This window comes from Tiliqua scincoides, chromosome 1 (genome assembly GCF_035046505.1).
Source record: "Tiliqua scincoides isolate rTilSci1 chromosome 1, rTilSci1.hap2, whole genome shotgun sequence".
In the NCBI taxonomy this organism is placed as follows: Eukaryota; Metazoa; Chordata; class Lepidosauria; order Squamata; family Scincidae; genus Tiliqua; species Tiliqua scincoides.
The window spans coordinates 11,086,340-11,106,285 of record NC_089821.1 but is presented as its reverse complement, the minus strand read 5'-3'; the positions used below and the strand labels follow the sequence as shown (position 1 = coordinate 11,106,285).

At 44.4% G+C, this 19,946-nt stretch overlaps 1 protein-coding gene and 2 pseudogenes across 1 annotated transcript in view; 2 read left to right on the top strand and 1 right to left on the bottom strand.

Annotated features, from left to right (window-relative positions):
• FMN1 (formin 1) overlaps positions 1-5,338 on the top strand; it is a 144,794-nt gene extending 139,456 nt beyond the window's left edge. Inside the window, exons 17-18 of the mRNA XM_066612303.1 lie at positions 3,254-3,338; positions 5,294-5,338. Coding sequence (XP_066468400.1) covers positions 3,254-3,338; positions 5,294-5,338 — 130 coding nt within the window. The remainder of the gene's footprint in view (positions 1-3,253; positions 3,339-5,293) is intronic.
• On the bottom strand, positions 2,077-2,197 carry LOC136637906 (5S ribosomal RNA; annotated as a pseudogene).
• An 11,640-nt stretch (positions 5,339-16,978) lies between the features above and the next one.
• On the top strand, positions 16,979-17,095 carry LOC136637819 (5S ribosomal RNA; annotated as a pseudogene).
• The last annotated feature ends 2,851 nt before the right edge of the window (positions 17,096-19,946 follow it).

Below are 19,946 nucleotides of genomic sequence, written 5' to 3'. Positions count from 1 at the left end.
GACATATAATGTGCTGCTCACAGATATACGTCATCTGAGCCCCTTTTTTAATTTTTGCATCACAATTAATATATATCAAAATATTTCAAGCTTTATAAAATGAAAAGTAGGTCATAAGAAGAACATTAAATTCTTCATAGCTTATGCAGGTTTTGTGCTATTACATAAGTATGAAGGGAGAAATTTGACTAGCGTTAGTCATATACAGCAGTATGTTAAGCCTTTTGAGATTTAATCACTGAATGTTTAATTAATGGTAATGTATTTCTATATCTCATATCAGCACACAGCGTAAGTATGGTTTGAAATAAGACCTCTGGAAAGTAATATGACTCTTTACTTAAAAATAAAGTCATTACAGATGCTAAACAGCTGTCCAAGAACAGCATCAAACATGCACAGTTTGAACAAGTGATTTTTTAAAAAACATTTCTAGACTACTAGCTAATAACCAGTAGTCTCCCTCTTGTTAGCCAATGAAAGTGGTAGGAGTATAGGTTGTTGTCAAAGAAAAGTGGTGTTTGAGTTACTAGCTGTTCCAGACCCCTTGCTCTGACTAAGGGCTGGAGGTTCTCTGGATTCCAAGGAAGAAGCAAATCTAGTCCAAGGTTGACATAAAAGAGCTTTCTGTATTTGTCTAAAATCTAAGAGCATCAGAAGCACCTCCAGACATAAAACTTATAGCATTTCTAGGCAACCCACCAGACAATGTGGCCTGCTTGCGTCCGTCAACAAGGCCCAGGGGCAAAGAGATAAGTCACTCCTGAGACTTACAGTATATAGGATAGGCCAAGGGCTACTAAAAATACCATCACAATTAGCAAGAACAAGCTAATTGACAACAAAGTGGCAACTAAGTTTCAATTCCAATGACTCCCTTCATCACCCTAATTTAATGAAACGCAAGCCAGTAGAAGCCTCTTTCTCCATTAAAAATAATGGGAGGGATGTATTTTCATGACTGGAATTAGAATAACAGAACTGTGGTGATCTTGAGACCTCTGTGGCTTTTATCTGGATCCAATAGCAATAGGATGTCTAGTTTGGGGGGGGGGGGTTGTTTTTTTCTTTTTTGCTGTAGAATTTAAAGACGTCTTCAATACCTTCTCTCTTTAGAATCAGTGCTGATGTGCTAAGTGGGTTTTTCCTGAGATCCCTGGGTAGGTTTGTGGTTATGGGTGCTTCCCTGTACAATCGCACTTCTTGCTAAAGCAGATTTCAGCACAGCTCTGCTGCTGGGTTAAGGTTTCACAAGTATAATTTCCCAAACAACAAAATGGTTAGTCAGTCACTTTAACCCACAAAATATTTGCTGGAGCATTTAAATGTTCCATCATCAGAGGGAAGCAGTAGCGAACCTCCCCTCATTGCGACCCGGGGCAGGCCCATGACATGCCACCACCCCCACATGCTGGCCGCCTCGAGCACACCCCCCCCCAAGATACTCACCTAGGTGTAACGGAGCCTCACATGATGTTCCACATTGGTCGAGAAGCCTCTGAGGCTTCTCCCGCTGTTTTAAATGTTGCTGGAAGTATTGCTTAAAACCACAGGAAAGGCCTCAGAAGGCGGCTTGACCACTGCCAAGTGCCGTGCAGAGCCTCGGGTGCCTGTGGAACAGCTTTGATGGGCAGGCAGGATGGCACCGCGGGCGGAGGCAGCAGTGGTGTGGGTGCAGCAAGAACAAGAACAGCAAGAACGCCCAGGGTATTTGCCCTCCCTGCCCCACCCCAGGTCCCCCACTGGAGGGAAGAATATTCAGTCCACTACTGTGATACCATCATTTGAGGATGTGCAGCTAGAAAATCTACAGAAAGATCTAATACAGTAAGGAGTTGAAACGACTCTCTGGCTTCTTTCACTTACCATTTTGGCAAGGGAGCATGGGCTCCAAGCTTGGGCAGTCTGTGTTCTTGCAATATTATTATTATTATTATTATTATTATTATTATTATTATTATTATTATTATTATTAATTAACAGTATTTATATACTGCTTTTCAACTAAAAGTCCACAAAGCGGTTTACAAAGAAAAAAATGGTTGGCAACCTTCAGTCTTGAAAGACTATGGTATAAGCCTACAGCACCCGGTATTCCCAGGCAGTCTCCCATCCAAGTACTAACCAGGCTTGACCCTGCTTAGCTTCCAAGATCAGACAAGATCAGGCATGTACAGGGTATCAAATAACTAATGGCTCCCTGTCCCAAAAGGGCTCACAATCTAAAAAGATGCAAAAGAAGACCAGCAGACAGCCACTAGAAAAGACACTGCTGGCATGAGGTGGGCCAGTTTACTCTCCCCCTGCTAAAAAGAGGAGCACCCACTTGAAAGAGTGCCTCTTACCCAGTTAGCAGGGGTAACTGGTAAGTGGTCAATATTGAAGATGAGAATAGGAAAAGGTCATCCGGTATCCATGTAACCCCTGTACGGATCCTCAAATCAAATATACTGCTACATGCAGAGATTCTGAGCAGTTCCAACCCTGTTGCTCTGGGGTGGGCGTTTAATAAAATAATTGGCCACTGACTTTCAAATGATACTTCAAAACTGTTTCACCTCATCACTTTCAGTGGGAGTCCTGTTTAATTCACTGCTATCAGAATGTGTAATAAGGAGTGCTTCAGAGCAGCGTTTCTTAAACTGTGGGTTGTGACCAAATTTTTGGTGGGTTGACCGCAACTATGAGCTGCAATGTAAAATGGTGTGCAACCTACTTCATTGCCTGTGTCACACTCTGTCGGAATGCTTTGCAGCTTCCTGGTAAAGAAGTCAGATCACAACCCAGCGGTGGGTCACAGCACACAGTGTGGTGTGGCCAGTGAAGTGGGTTGCGCGCCCCTGGAAGCAACTTCTGGGTTGCTTACTATTTTACAGATTTGTGCAGATTCCTGGCCTTGACGGCCTCCAGATCCACATCAAACAATGCAGTGGGTCACCAAGATAAGGAGTTTGAGAACCCCTGCTTTAGAGAAATTGCATGCACGTTATGTTGCAGTAACTCTTAACAGCCATAGTCTTGATGGTACACCAACTCCAAGGACTAGCCTCAATTGCTCATATTACTGTATCTTGTCCAGGTTTGTTAGAGAAGACAGGATGACTCTCCATCCACCTTTTGGGATTGGCACAGTTTGTTTTTTGCTTTGTATCATGAACAGATTTAGTAGAGCTTCTCAAAGTGGCTTTCATATGCCAAGGAGATGCCACTTCTTTGACTCTAATAGGATGTCTTTATGTATGTTTTCTTTCAGACTCAAAGTGGCTCAGCAATCAGTGAGCAGGTTAACTGCAGAAAAGAAGGTGGAAACAAAGAAGATCAATCCCACTGCCAGTCTGGTATGATGTGTTTTCAGAGTGGCTCTGGTTTCCAGTTCTCTTTAAATAGCTCTATGCCAGGAAAAATAGTGTGCACAAAAACAGTCCCCAGAAGCTGTCTTGGTTTTGTCACTTCCTTCTGACTCATCAGTGATCTTCTTTCCTGCCTCATGCTGTACTCCCACAAATTGTTTTTACAGCACAAGTTTCATAAAGCTTCTCTTTCATTTCACATTTGGGAGGTGGACAGGTGGGGATTGTGAAAGTAGCTTATGGGACATTATTGTCAAACTTTTCTACCTTGGTCGCTCTGTTTCTCTATCTAATGAGTCTGGCTCAATGGTTTAGCTAGAGGGGGTGCAAAGCACTAAGTTTTGCAGGGGCCTGAAGGCACTATGCAAGCGACCCCTCCCCTTCGGAGCCATTTCAGGTGGTGGGAGAAAATGCCAGAGAAGACCCAGAGAAGAGGCGAATGTCTCCATTTTGCTCCAGCAGCCTGGAATGGGTCTGAAGGAGAGGGGAGGGGCTGTTTGCACAGCACATTCAAAAGTCTGCAAAACTTAGTGCTTTGCACCCCCTCTAGCTACACCACTGGTCTGACTTTCTGAGTTTTGTCCCGAATAGGCTGCTATCTTTTGGGGGCATAGAGAAATTCTGTTCTTTTGCCATATTTGGATGTGTATTGGCTAGTCAAATTAAGGTGAATCCAATTTAGTGGCAACTTGTGTAAACTGTCCTTTCATACTTAGGCTTCAGTCCTATACTGGACATGCTTTTTTGAGAGTAAGAGCACAATTCTATGCTTGTCTACTGAGAAGTAAGTCCCATTATATACAGTGGGGCTTGCTCTCAGGAAAGTGTGCATAGGATTGCAGCCTAAGCCCCACTGAACACAATGTTACTTACTTCTGAGTAGACATGCATGGGATTTGAAGCATTTCTCATTCGGTCTGGTGTAAAGGGCTAAGTATAGGGATGTTACGAGAAGACAACTTGCCATCTGTCATTTTGGTTTAGATTATATGGGGGGAAGCAAAGTGCTATTAGTATAAACAGGTTTGGCCTATGTTAGTTCAGGTCCAGCAATCTAAGATTGCATGTATTTCTCCACATGGGCCATTCTGCTGTTAAGGGCATGTACAAAGGAGAATGTCCACAGTAGTGCCCCACTTTTTAGGAAACAAATGAGAAAATCATGTGCACATAGGGTAAGACTGTGTCTCTAATGCCTTATTCTACTCCTGCAGCTACATTCAGTCTACCCTGTTTATCCACAGGGATCTGTTTCAAAAACCCCTGTGGATACTTGAATCCGCAGATACACGGATCTGTGGCCGCTTCCGGTTCGTTCGTCAAACCAGAAGTGGCTTGCTGAGGCCTCCAGGAGGATATTGATGCCTGCAGAAGCCTCCATGGATCTCAAAAGTTATCCTGGAGGCTTCAGAAAGCCACTTCCTGTTTGAGGAGCAAACTGGAAGTAGCTTTCCTCTGGTATCCATGGTGAGTAAAATCCGTGGATACTGGATCCATGGATACTGGGGTTACAGTGTATGTATTTTTGCCTCTCCAAAAACAATTTTTTTTGTTATACTTGCATTCACATTACTAAACTCTTAAAGATGTATGCTATTGTCTAACGTTAATTTGGAAGGTCTTCCAGAGTCCAGTAACATGTATCTTCTGTTGTGATACCTACTGAACTAGAGGCACAGAATATCTTGAGGACCAAAACCCTTCAAGTCAAACAAAATGTTTCCCAAGATGTTATATACGCTTATGTGAAAACCGTTCAGTTCCTCTCTTGGTCTGGTGCTCCAGGAGTTAATTTTCTGAAAGGAAAAATGGCTTATGTCTACTCTGGTTTCGGACCGCTCCATTCTTCGAGCCTACGAGACCACATACCCTTTCAAATTTGAGAACAGATGGAAAATTAAAGAAAAGAATGATAATAAAGTCCCTTTTTTCTTAAACAACAGAAAGAAAGACTACGTCAGAAAGAAGCCAGTGTGACCACCAACTGAGAGAAGACACATGAAAATAATGACAGAGTGACTTAATACCTTGCATGAAGCTTCGCTCTTCGTGGCCCCTTGGGAGCACCTTATTGTAGATGTTATGAAGTTCTGCTTTTCTCTTCCTCAGACAATTCACAAAAGACTTCTCAATCCCTGGGCTGGTACAGAGGAGGGAGCACTATGAAATTTGTTTACATGGGAATTATGAAGGGTTTTGTATAACTCTCCCTTATGCGGCTTTCACACTGCTCTTTCCTTAAAGGTTATTTGAAGTACTCTATGCAAAATGCACTAATGTAGACAAAAGCAACGTTGGGGTATTAGACATTGAATTAAGTCGCTTTATATCAGCTGCCACAGAAGTGTGGGGTGGCTCACTACACCCTATCCTGATAGGCTGCTGAATTTACTGAGTGCAAGATCTATTTAAAATTATTTTGATAGTATCCAAAGGATTAACTTTATCTTCTCATAAGTGGTTGAAATTTAAGTTTGCCAGATGTACTCTGTATTTTATTACAATTATTTTTATAGGATGTCAGTCTGTCATAGAAGTAGAAAAAAAAAACTATTTTAGCACATTTTATTGTGGAGAGCAAAATAATCTCAAAAGTCTTTTATCCTGCCGAATAAGTTGTAGATAACGTAACGGGTGCGTTAATTAATGTTTTGGTTCCCCCCTCCGTTTTCTTCAAGTCCGTATTCTTCAAGTTGTCTAGAAGCAAAAGGAAAACTTTCCATATCAGTAAGAGGTTAAGTGTGCAATGCTGAAAATGTTTTATTTATAAGTTGGTCATCTGGTTGCAGAATATGTATCACCATAAGGTCATATATTTATTTATGCCAAAGCCACTATTTCACAGTCAGCACTTTGGTACAGAAATATATTTTAGGACATGTTTACATCGTCTCATGTACACACACACACACACACTGCTCTAGTTCAGACCAGTTCAAACTATGGCCCGGAGGCCGGATCTGAGTTTTGGTCTCATTCTTCCCTCCCATGACCAATACTTATAGTTCCGGAATGCCATAGGACTTCATGTCCCCAGATCAACATGAAGCAATGCTCCAGACAGTTGGTCTTCCCGGAAATCCAGGTGCAATGCCCATCAGAGCATTGCACCATAAATGCAACTGACCAGAGTGTCACGTCATCCCAATCTAGGGACATAGAGTCCCTTGGCGTGCCGGAACTGTAAGTGCCGGTTGCGCCAGGGGAAGCATTCCCGGCGCACACCTTTCTCCAATTTGGGAACCGCTACTTTAGTGCATAGACTGAATAGAAAGACAGCATTGGTCGCTTATTGTGGTTTTGTAACCACTCACTACAAAGTGCCATTTAGAATCTTTGTTGTGTAACAAGGTCTCTTCCTTCCGAGCTGTAACTGAGAGAACTTAAAAAAGATACTACAAAATCTTGCAATGAAGAAGTGCTAAGTTAAAATAAAACGCTGAGTGCTCAGAATTAATTTAAAATAGGTCAACAAATAGTTGCCTCAACAACCAGAGAGAGTGTGTACTCTAAGGAGGAGATGATTAGGGTTCCATTACTGGGCAAAGGTGCTCAAAACCTTTCCCCCTACTCCTCTCCAAAAGAGATGCCTAATCCCGCATTGTTGGACAGTCATCACCCATGCACAAATAAGCGTGTTCGCCTTCACAGTATTTTATCCTTGAACTGCTACCTCTGCCACAGGATTTTTCTTGTGTGTGTATGACATGATGTTCTCAAGGCAGGTGGGCCACTGTGAGATACAGGAAGCTGAACTAGGTGGGCCCTTGGTCTGATTCAGCAGGGCTCTTCTTATGTGTCTGTACTCATTCAGATCTTTTGTGCACAGTTGGAAGCACAGGCTCCCCAGACCTTTTCCCCAGAATGCCCACATGCTTCAGAGTTGACAGAAAGAACCTGCTTGATCAGACTGCACAGCCTCCATTGGTCCTACAATCATCTTGAAATCCATGTAAAATGCATTAATGATAAGTGTGGCCTGAATCTGTTGCACATGTCAAATGCATGAATGCATCCAATCCCTGAAGTAAATACTATGCAGATGTGCCTTGAGTTTTCACCCACCATCAATACCACTATTCAGTTTAGGATGTGTCTTTCTTTTCCACAGCTTTGGCCTTGCTGCTTCTTTTCAGGTGTGTCTGTGCCACTCCACCTCTTTCAGTGGACCAAAGGTGTGTTTTCCTTTTGCCTGTCTTCATATGGAAAGCAAATGTGGACGCATCTCTTCAACCAAATAAACTTTTTGGATTAAAATATATTGTACCATTATCAGTGATGAAGTTCAAGGAATATGGTGGAATTAAATTGAGAAAGATGTGTATGGAACATAGAAGACAAGTAAAATATAACACCTGCAGCAGTGGTTCCCAAACTTTTTCAACTGGCAGCTCCCTTGACCTACTGGGCCATTGGCCACGGCTCCCTGTGAAGGCAGCAATCCTATACATTGTATAGGATACCGGGTTTTTCACAAGGATTTTGCAGCTCCCTTGGCTAGTTTCTATGGCTTCCCAGGGAACCAATTTGGAAACCACTGACTTATCAGGTAAAGAGCACTTGGATTAAGCAAGGAGTCTAGGCAAGTTGATGTTAAGTGAATGTTTGGTTATTGATTGCAGTTTCTCATTCCTTCTGAAATGAAATTAAGGTTGTAACAACTACTTCTTTGAACAATATGTAAGTCTCTGTTTATCCTAACCCAGCACAATTAAAGAGAAAGGTTCTAAGCACATTTTTATGCTTGCCATTGATATGCAAACATTTTAGAACTTTAGTTAAGTTATCCTGAATACAGAACAATTGTAGGCATTTTCAGATAATGAAAGCCTAATTATTTCCCTCTTTGTGGAGGCATTTGAGATCTCCCATCAAAAAGCCTTCTAATTTTTCATGTTGAAGGAAAGAGAATACAGAAACGGAAACTGTTTCTAGAAAGCATCAGAACAGGAAAAAGTGCAGCAAAGAAGCGGACAAGAATAGCAATGTACAGAAAAGCCAAAGATTACAGATTATTATTTTTAATTATAAGAATAGTTATATACTGCTTTTCAACGACAAAAAAAAAAGTTCATAAGGGAGTTTGCTTAGCTAAATAAATAGATCAACAGTCAACCAGCCAACAAGGAGAAGTCCTGCGGAGGTTTACAGCCCAATCCTGAATTGCCTGGCGCACGGGACTGCCGCAGCGCCAAGAAGGCCGCCACAGTGTCCTAAGCACACCACGCGGCAGCTCCTAGGGAGAAGGGAATGAGTAGCCCCCGCAGTGGGGCTACTCAACTCAACTCTGTGCCAAACACGAGGCTCCAGATCGCCGGAGTTGAGCTCCACCAGTCCCTTCCCCTCCTGTCGCATACCCTCCGCCTGCCCCAGAACATCTCCAGCCTCTGACTAGCACTGTCCCAGTGCGGGCTTGTGGTGGGCCAGCTCCAGCACTGGACCGGTGCTAATGCCCGCAAACATGCCTTACAACACGTTTGTGACAACGTGTGCCAGCGGTGAGCTGGTGCGCGCTGTTCTGGATTCAGCTCTTAGTGATGTGCTTCTGAGTAAAAAAAATACATATTATGATGGAATTTTGTAATGGAATTATAAATGTCCTAAAGACATATTTGATGTAATCTTCCATTTAATTAAAATTTTTAGTTGCAGCCACGCTACTGTTAGATCAGCTGGGTTCCAGGTTAATTCATCCATAGTTTCACATGAAAAGTAATGGTTTGTGCATGCGTTCAATCACGTCAGTTAATTCTTTTCAGCGAATGCAAGTTGAACAACATCCATACGTGACAACCTGAGAGCATTTTATTGCTACTATCGGCTGATCGTTAAAGTTACATGCTAGCAAAGAAAAACCATCCATAACATGGGTTAGCAGTATTGTGTAATGGATTTATAGGAACTGGACTAATGAGAGGGGAGTGACTGAACAGGGCCAAAACGTAGTTTACCGTATGATGTTGAAACTGCTTGAGTTGTATGTGGAAGGTGTGCATTCTATAAAGATGGTATAGGATGATAAGAAAGGAAAAAAGTCATTACCTATTTCACAATCTGGCTTCCGGAGGGTGGAGTCAGCCTAGTTTTAAGCACTTTTAAGCTTAAGTTAAGCACTGATTTTAGCTGGAGGAATTTAGGACAAGATTATCTTTCCCACAGAAACAATTGGACTTAAAATTACTTAATTTTTGGCGGAAGCATGCGCTTACTGCTCCTTACTCATGTCTTAAGTCATGCGTAGGATAGCCGCTAGGAAATGATCGAAGCCGGATGACTACATAAATTCACTTTGCTGTTCAGCAAATACGCGTAACCACTTGGTGAGCTAGTAACCAGTATTGTTTTGTCAAGAGGTAAAAGCCATCTTGCTACGCTTCTGCCCCCTCATCCCGTGTCCAGGGGGAGTGATAAAGTGCTCCATAATATCGGACAAGACAGTACAGACAGCTGGCTCTCCAGTGGCTGCATGCGCAGTGTGATGAGTTGCCCACTTGGTAATCTTTTATCTTTATTCACCTTAGGGCGCAATCCTAACCCCTTATGTCAGTGCTTTCCAGCACTGGCATAGCGGTGCCAATGGGACGTGTGCTGCATCCTGCAGTTGGGTGTCACTCATGGAGGCCTCTTTAAAGTAAGGGAATGTTTGTTCCCTTATGTCAGAGCTGCATTGCCCTTAAATCAGTGCTGGAAAGCACTGACATAAGGGGTTAGGATTGCGCCCTTAGTGATATCAGAGCAGCTGGCAGTGAGTGTGACCAACACAAGCAGAAGAGCTCCTTGAAGTTATGTGTCAACTGCATGTTTTATGGCCCACTCCTATCCACCCCTTACACTGCCAGTGAGCACGATCCAGTGGCTGTCACAGATGTGCCACACCAGAGACCATGGCTTGGCCACCGCTGGAAACAGCAAGCAGCCAGGCCTGTTCTCATGCCCAAATAGTATACCATTAAATGATGTTCTTACAAGTTGTGTTTCAGAGATTCCTCTTATCTCTAAAAAGGAATGCAACATAGTGACGTTCTCCTGGAATCTCACCCACTTCCCCTCCTATTCTGAGAAACACTGCTGTAGCTACAGCTGGCCCTTGTCATCTGTGAATTTGGCACCTGCAGATTTGACTCACCATTGGCGCCAATCCCACATATGAAGGGCCTCCCAGACGCAAACTCCCCAGGCTTCAGAAGGCCTCCTAGAGGCATCCAGAAGGCAATTCCGGTTTTCACCAAAAACCAGAAGTGCCTTCCAGTCAGATCCAGAAGATCCTTTGGGGGCTGTCTGAGGATCGGCTCAATCCTAACCAGTGGCACCAATATGGTGACCATTGTATCCAGTTGGCCCTGCCAGGACTGCCAGAGGCCTCTTCCGTCCCCTTTCCCCAAGTAAGAACACAGGGGCCACAATGCAGCTGCTGTTTTGCCAGCGCAGACTGGAGGAGCGCCATGTCAGGCTTCCCATGACTGGTAAATCCTTCTACATTTTGATATTCTAAAGCAGGGGTGCCCAAACCCCGGCCCTGGGGCCACTTGCGGCCCTCGAGGACTCCCAATGCGGCCCTCAGGGAGCCTCCAGTCTCCAATGAGCCTCTGGCCCTCCAGAGATTTGTTGGAGCCTGTGCTGGCCAGACACAACTGATGTCAGTGTGAGGACAAACGTTTGACCTCTCGCATGAGCTGTGGAATGGGGGCTCCCTCCACTGCTTGCTGTGATGCAGCAGTGGCAGCAAAGGAAAGGCTGACCTTGCTTTGTGCCAGGCCTTTTAGAGGCCTTGAGCTATTGCAAGACCTTCATTCATTCATATACGTCCATCTTTAATATATTCATTTATGTAAATCTATGTAAATTTATTCAAATTTTAAATGTAAATTAATTCTTTTTCCCCCCCCGGCCCCCGACATAGTGTCAGAGAGCTGATGTGGCCCTCCTGCCAAAAACTTTGGACACTCCTGTTCTAAAGTATTCTGTGGACGACTGAGAAATTCCTTATATTCTACTTTGCCGATGCAAAAAATTGATGAAAAGAAAGTTTAAACTTGCCATGGCACCTTGATTTGGAGGGGGCAATTCGCACAACCAGCTGCGTTGTGTGAGGTTGTGACGTAATAGGGTCTGAGCAGAGTTTGGTGCATGGTAGAAGAATCTATTCAGCTGCCTCCCCGCACACTTACATCACGATTGCTCCGCACCCCACTGCTCAACCCAGTTTGGGCAGCTGTAGCAGTGATGTGGTGAATGTGGGTTGAATTGCAAGCCGCAGATGTTGCGAAGCAATCGTTTCACCATGTGTACAAGTCTACAAGGATATCCTTAATGAATATATACTCATCAAATTCATGTTGTAAATTGCCTTTGGCTGATTATTTAATGTCATCAGGCAACAGCGCACATTTTTTTCTGCTTTGCATAGATTGCCTGGACTACTGTTCTGGAAACTATGCAAGATTATACTGTTGATTACATCACTTTTTTTACTGGTGAAAGAACATGCAATCTTTCAAGCAAGACTCCCTTGAAGGTAGAATAGAACCACTGACTAGTTCAGAACTAATACAAACTCTTCCTGTTACATACAAATAGGAGTTCAGTGGTGCATGGTAAATTTTAAAGTGCAGAAGATCTTCATGACACACATCCATAGCCACATCTCTATACAGGTTCCCACACCCCATTAAGATTATATAACCAAAAAAACCCCAATTTTAATTTTTTAAGACTTTTTCCCTCTTCCCAATTGTTTCTGTCTTGAAACTTATTGTACATCATTTAAAGATCCAGCTCATTTCATTCCAAACTCTTCAAGTGGGTTGTAATAGTTCTAAAACAAATGTAAAAAAAAAAAATGAAAAACTGGATTTAAAATTTTCTTAAAAAATATAAAACGCACACAGGTGTACCTGCAGGAGATACGTTCCAAGACCTACCACCAAGCCCAGAAACCATGGATAGTAGCGAACCCCATTTATAAGTCATCTTTTGCACTTGGGGGTCATTGTTAAACAAAATTAAGGGTTATTTTAACAACGCTAACAAATTTGACAGCAAGAATGCTAGAGGTTAACTGTACGCGAGTAAAGTGAACCAGTGTAGGGACAGAAGACAAAAAGAGATCACAAGCACAAACACAATGGGGCAGAAAGATGAATGGCATGCAATTTGAATTTTCTATTTAATATTTTTGAACAGAGGTAAACAGTGGATAAGTTAAGTTCATGGATATAGGAGGGGGGACACCTATACAAGAGTGCTAGTCTATGCCTGTTTACTCACATGTAAGTCCCACTATGTTCAAGAGGACTTGCTACCAGGTAAATCTGCATAGAATTGTAGCCTTACTATAACATGATCTATAGACTGTCTCTCAGGTAACCCTTTGGGAAGATTATGGTCTTGACAGAAATGTATACCCTTCACAAATTTATTCATTTGCCCTTCTGCGGACCTTGATCCTTTGGAAAAGGTTTAAAAAGCAGCACTTGAGCACACCTGCTGATGATGTAAGAGACTGTCCCCCACCTAGACTACACCCCTGCTGCGAGTCCTCTAACTGTGAAATAGACATGACATCTGAGCTATATGGATGCTAAAAACAGCTTCTGGGCCTGCCAAAGCTGTGAGAGGTCCAACCCTTTCCCCCATAGTGTGGCCCTGATCCAGATTCCTCCCTTTCCCCTTAGACTCTCCTTGGGATTTATTTTCAGAACCCAAGAGGCTTAAATGTCCTATGCACATTTTCCTGGGAGTACGTCTCATTGAACTCGGTGGTACTTCTAAGACATGCATAGGACTGGACTGCAATTTGATCCTGAATGTGCCTTTGTCTGCAATCCTATCTTCACTTACCTGGGAGTAAGCCCCACTGTCTATAATGGGACTTGCATCTGAATAGACATGTATAGGTTTTGGTTTGTGAATGGTGAATATTGTATTATATCCTCTGTACTGAATACTCTCGCATGGTCTCCTATTTCTCATGGTATCTGAAGCCCTTCCTATTTTTTAACCCAAGAAAGTAGTTGTTTGAATACAAACGTGAAATGTTGTGTTCAGAAACTACAAATGCGTGTGTGTTCTCAAACCTTTACAGCAAAGATGCCAGCTGAATGCCTGAGTGCAAACTCAAAGGTGCTCACTCCACTGAATGCTAAATAGAGAGTCCACAGGGGTAAACGGGTAAACAGGGGTATCATTTCCTTCCATGATACAGCTAAGTAGCCAACAAGCTGTAGAAGGACTGAGGCTTTCGTGTCAATCACTGGGACAACATCATGGACAAAATATTCTGAGAATGTGTTAGAAGAGGGCGTTTATCGAGCCTTTCTGCAACTTGATAGTAATTCATTAGTGAATACAAATGGATTTCTTCCTCACAGACATCTGCAGGATAGATCAGAGTATTCAGCTGCATTGAATCATCTTCATCTTTGGTATGTAGTAAACACATTCCTTTGTGCTTGAATAAATACACATCATAAGCAACTCTTTCCAATTTGCATGTTATAGAAACCACTGAAACCATAAGAAGGTCATACAAATATGGACATTTCTTCTTATGGGGAACATCAGCACGCAACAGTGTAGTTTAGCATGCATTATACCCCTTAAGAGGTGGGTGGGTGGGTGGACAGTGGTGGTTAGAATGGAGATGGTCTTGGGGCTGAGGGCTGCAGCTAAAACTTACCTGACTTTTGACCTCATTGTACAAGCTGCTGCACTGGATCTGAATGTTCCACCAGTGGCGCAAAGGAATAGTGTGGGGCAGGGGTGCTCAATAGGTGGATCGCGATCTACCGGTAGATCGCGAGGCAAAATGAGTAGATCGCAGAGTGCCGACCCCCCCCCCTTCAGGTGCCTCTGGGAGGAAACGCCGGGAGTAAGGCCCATTGTACTCAATGGGGCTTACTCCCAGGTAAGTGTGGCTAGGATTGCAGCCTCACAGCCTAATCCTAGGCATGTCTACTCAGGAGTAAGTCCTGTTATACACACATAAATGTTATATGTTATGATGGCGCGAACATTGTAAAAAAAACTCTGGTAGATCTCCGGGCCTTGCTGGGTTTCAAAGTAGCTCTCGAGCCAAAAAAGTGTGAGCACCCCTGGTGTGGGGGCTCTTAGAGCAACCCTGATACCAGCACAATATCAAGCATGTTCTTGCATGTGGCTTAGTGCAAATGCACCATTCAACAGGTGGCAGCCGGGGAAGCCGAGGTATTTCCCACAAGGGACAGTGCGCAGCCAAGCATTGGATCTTAAATGCTTGTGTTAAATGGAGGGCCACAAGTTGTGGAGGGCCCGTGCTCTGGCACAGTCAAAGCAGATGAATAAACAGGACTTTTGTGCTGGTTTGCACACTTATGTTAATTATTTGGTGGCTGCAATAGTGAGAAGTGATTTGCTTGTCTGAACGACAGCTTGAACACCAGAGATTTTGAGTGACAAACAGCCTGATGGGAAACGGTTAAGCAGTCGTCGTCCCCTCTCATTCTTCCCCTCAAACTTACTGCTTCCTGAGGCTATTTTGCAGGATGGGGAGGAGGAAAATGATGCCGTCAACTGTGTGTCATGTCTAGTTTGGCTCTGAGCGGGTTGATCAAAAGCAGAAAGATCTGACGTTCAGTGTGGTATCATTCCATAGCGCTGGGTGTCATGAGAACTAGACTTTTCAGGCCTGTTCCTGAGGTTTCAGAGGCAGGTTGGCAACACTTGCGTAATTATGCACTCCAGATGATTGCACTGAGAGCAGATGTTCACGTGATATGAAATAAATAGCTGAGTTTTCTAGTAATATCTGAGGTTTGACAAATGCCTGTTGGACATTATTTTAGTGCTCGTAAAGAGTTCAGATGGAAACTAGCCTGTTCTCTGAATAGAGAAAGGATTGCATAGTTACAAAGTGGGCCAGGCACCTAAAATGTCATGTTAGTCAAAAAGTGTATTTGGTATCCTTAGGTAAGCTTCTGGTCTTAGATCCAGGGTTGGCTGAAGTCATCCTGGCACCTGAGGTGGTGAATCAATTGCTACTTTCTGTTCCCCAGATTCAAAAAGGAAGAGGGGAATCGATTGTCAACTCTAGCCCACCGTTCTTCTCTTCCACACTTCTTTTCTTGCACTGTTCTCTTATTTTTTTTTTTTTGACTATAGCAAGCTGGAGGAGCAGGCACTTTCCACTGGTCCGCTGCCTGAGGCAACCTTCTCAGTTGGCCTCATGATGGGACAGCCCTCCTTAGCTGCCATCTCAACCTGTCTTTTGCGGTGATAACAATACTGGCCCTACCAGCTCTTAGAAGGATTACAGGGGGGAAATGCATGAGGTGTTTGGGAAAGGCATTGCAGCAATACTAAGAAGGAGGGTTGTTGATAAAAAGTTCTAACCACGTATAAGTATTTTGCTAAGTAATTAACAGCCATGTCATAGGATGCAGCCGGCCAAACCAGAGGTAAGCAAAGCACTTTTTAACTTACCTCTTTGTGGGAGTTTTGGCCACCCATGTGTCTCCTGAGAAACATTTCAGCTTTGGCGCTGGTGTAAGCCCAAGGAGAACCGGGGCACACTCCAGGATGGGGTTACTGGGATAGGATTTGAAGTGTGCAACGGCCACCAGATCCTCTCCAACAGGGCCCTGGTTGCTCCCCCAATACACCCCAATCCTCCCTCTCCCTGCCCATGGTTCACCTGCACCACCAAGTTACTAGTACCAACAGAGCATGTACCAGCCAAGCCTTGCACATGTGTGGAGCTTCGGCACAACATTCCCACTGTTGCTGGGCCTCTTGTGTCAGTGGATTGCAAAATCCGTGGGCACAGCAGGCTCATAGGATTGGACTGTAAGTGACTGCAGCCAATGGAGGCCCACTGGGGCGGATCCACATTGGTTATGCTTCCTCAGCTCAGGATTCAGAGCTTTAGCATGAACATAAAAGTGCAAGAACAAGAGAAGCAACCATGGTTTATCAGGAAGGATCATGCACCTGCATCACCCCTACCCCTGGGTGCCCTGGACAACCTGTGCCAGGCCGTGAATGTTTTATAACTGCTGCACAGATAGGGTGTAGCAGGGTGACTAATGATCCTCTTTTTCCAGGCTATGTCCTCTTTTTTAGCCTCGTGCCCTGGAAAAGAACTTAAATGTCCTCCTTTTCACTGTGAGCAAGCCCCTGCAGGCAGCGCATAGCCTTCTCACAATTAATAAATGGAAACTGTATGTAATTTATTACATATAGTTTTAAATGTAATAATATGAAATGCAGTGTTTAAACTAACCACATGAAATTAACGTTCAAGTGTTTCTAGTTTTTATTTTGTCGTGTCCTACATTTTTCTTAGATTTTCAACCCTACATTTTGGGTTGCCTTGTCCTCTTTTGCAGTTATGACATCTGGTCACCCTGGGTGAGTGACCAGCACAGGCTGTGTAGTGTGTGAGTAGTGGGTGAGTAGTGGGTTGTGTGTGAGTAGTGAGTAGTGGGTGAGTCACCAGCACAGGCTCCATGGAGTTCGTAGATCATGCAGACCCATTAAGCTTACACATAAGACTGGGGCAGAGAGGGGGGATCTGTCAATTGCAATTTCACATTATTTGAGAAGTGGCCCTAATAAGATATGCCACTCCATTAGGTTGTACTACCATCCATGCTAGCAACTGTTACCCTGCACATACCCAATCTTGTCTGATCTCAGAAGCTAAGCAGGGTCAGGCCTGGTTAGTACTTGGATGGGAGACCGCCTGGGAATACCGGGTGCTGTAGGCTTATACCATAGTCGTTCGAGGCTGAGGGTTGCCAACCAACCAACCACCATGATTATGGTGGCATGCTAAGCAACTGACACGTCTATGTGAATGTAGATTTATGGCATGCCATCTTTCCATAAAATGCAGGAAAACTCAGACTTTATTTTTGTCTACTGGAGGATGTTGCTTTCAGGAATAAAGTACTGAATTGGATTATACCAAGTTCCTCTTTACAATGATATATCATATTTCTTTTCATTATTTGACCACCTAGTTCTATTGGAAATTTCAAGATGTGCTGGATTTGTTTAAAATAAATAAATCAATAAATAAAAGCATTTATTTTTCCAGAGAAAGAGCTTTGGGAACATTGCTTGTGAATAATAGAATATATTTTCCGTAATATTATTGCTATGTATTTTTATACATTAAATATCTCGCTTCAAATGTGTAGATTTCTGTTTTCAAATTCCTGTACCTAGACACCAATGTTTTGTTAATCCTGATTTGAAACTTTGAAGTAAACCTATTTATTTAAAATCATGAAATTGACTCTGTTGTGGAACTAAAGCTACAGCTTACCAAGAACGATCTATAGATACTTTAATAATTGCTGCATTCATTAATGGCTGATCGACTTTTTCATATGTTGCAAACCTATCCCTTGAGACACACATTCCTGTTGGTTGTAGCTTTCCAATTTGATAGGTCTCCTAATCAGCATTATTCCTTTCAAAATATGTGATTATAATTGCTGTTCCATCAAATCTTCATAAATTAAAAATCAGATAGAAATTTTAATGTGTCAACCAGTACATTTGTTGTCCTCAGTCATGTTACTTTCCTCTACATGGTTGATTGAATGCATTTTCTGGTGTGCACTCTTTTTTTAAAAGGTGTTGATAAAAGGTAAATAAACTAAAGGCACAATCCTATCCTACGCTGGAACAGGCAAGCCAAGAGGCTTGCACTGTATCCAGTGCAGGATAGTGGCCATAAGCTGCTCAGCCAGAGGCAAGGGGAAACATTTCTTCTTATCTCTGGATAAGGGCCGCTGACCCCTATGGGTCTCCTCAGACTTGCACCACCTCTTAAAGCCGCTTCGTTCTCCCCGGGAATGGGGGTTAGGATCTGGCATAACTGTCAGATCCCAGCCCCGCCTGCCACTCCCTGCCCACTCGCCCCCGGGGCCACCCCACACCCGCCCTCCCTCCACCCAGGAATGCTTCCCTCCTGCCTTCTCCCTGTCTCCCCCTCACCTATCTTTGGTCATTGCGTCAGCACATTGAAGCCAAAGCAAGGAGCTCGGAGGAAGCTGTCGCGGAGGCTTCCGTCAGCCTCCGTAGGCTGGCACTTCTCTGAGAAGGCCTTCCTGGGCCAGTGCAAGGGACTTGCACCGGGCCAAGTCAAGGGCAGGATTGCGCCCTATGCATATTTAATTAAGGGTGCATCCTAACTGCACCTTGGGCTAGCACAAGTCTGTTGTGCTTTCCCAGGAGGGTCAGAAACATGCCATAAAGCATGTTTGTGCCTCTTCAAGAGTCAGCTAGGACAACACAGGGATGCACGCCAGCCCTTAGAGGCTGCATTCAGCCTCCGCGCCAACTAGGGGAGGAGGGTTGCGTCGGCCGAGCTCAGCTGATGCAGGGGTCTGGGATGGGTGGGGAGGAGATGGGAGGGAGCTTTCTGGGGCAGATGGATGGCGGTCCTGGGGGCAGGCAAGCGGGGAGCGGGAGGTGGGGCTGGGACCCAACTGTTACGCTGGATCCCAACGCAGTTTCCAGAGCTGCTCCGCTCTCCTTGGACTTATGCCACCTCCGGTGGTGGCACAAGTCCAAAGAGACCCATTGGGGCTGTGGTGGCTTACCTGGGGGTAAGAGGGAAAGTTTCCCCTTGCCTTCTGCTGAGCCACTTTAGATCCTAATTTTGCACTGGATACAGTGCAAGCCTTCTGGCCTGCCTGTTCCAGCGCAAGATAGGATTGCGCCGCACCATCTTTATTAGTGATTTTCTCAAGTGCTCTTGAGAACTTGGCAATTAAAATAATTTTTTTAAAAAACGCTGCTTGTTATCTTACAATCTGAGAACGCAATCCTGAGGAGCAGGGTCTAAGAGAGGGAGGTAAAGGGGGTAATTTGTACCCGGGCCCAGGGTCAGGAAGGGGGCCCAGAATTTTCCTGGGATCTTACATTCTCCAATCTCACTGCCCACGCAGGATGCTGGGGACAATACTGGGGGCACATGAGCACGTCTACTGCCATACACACCAGGCCCAGGATTGCATACATTCCTTAACAGTGTCACATCTGGGAGGAAACCGACCAGCTACAGTAGGTGCCACTTTCCCCCTGCCTGCTTTACCCTCATTGCAACCCCCACTTTCGGTTTCACCCCTCCCTCTTTGGGAAGGGGCCCAAAAGAAACTCTGTACCCCCTGATAAAATTTCTGTCTGAGGCCCTGCTGAGGAGCACTTGGGCCGGGACAAGTCCTTTAAGCTAGACCAGGAGTGTTGTGAACACGTTGTAAAGCATGTTTGTGCCTCCTTAGGGTTTGCTAAAGCCATGGAGGCTAAATCCAGCCTCCATGGCACCAAGGAGAGGTATGTTGGTGCCAGCTGAGGGCAGCTGGCATGGGGTGGAGGGTGAAGAGAGTTGTGGGAAGGCAGAATGGGGGTGTTTCAGGGCAGGGGGAAAGTGGCGGAGGGTGGACTGGTGGATGGATCAGGTCTGGGCGGGGACATGGGACCAGCCTGGGTGACCTAGTCTGTATCCTAACTCCCTCTCAGCCAGCCCAGCATTACACCGGGCTGCTCAGATTTTACTGGCGCCAGATCCAAGTAGCCCCATAGGGGTGACTGCTGCTCTACACA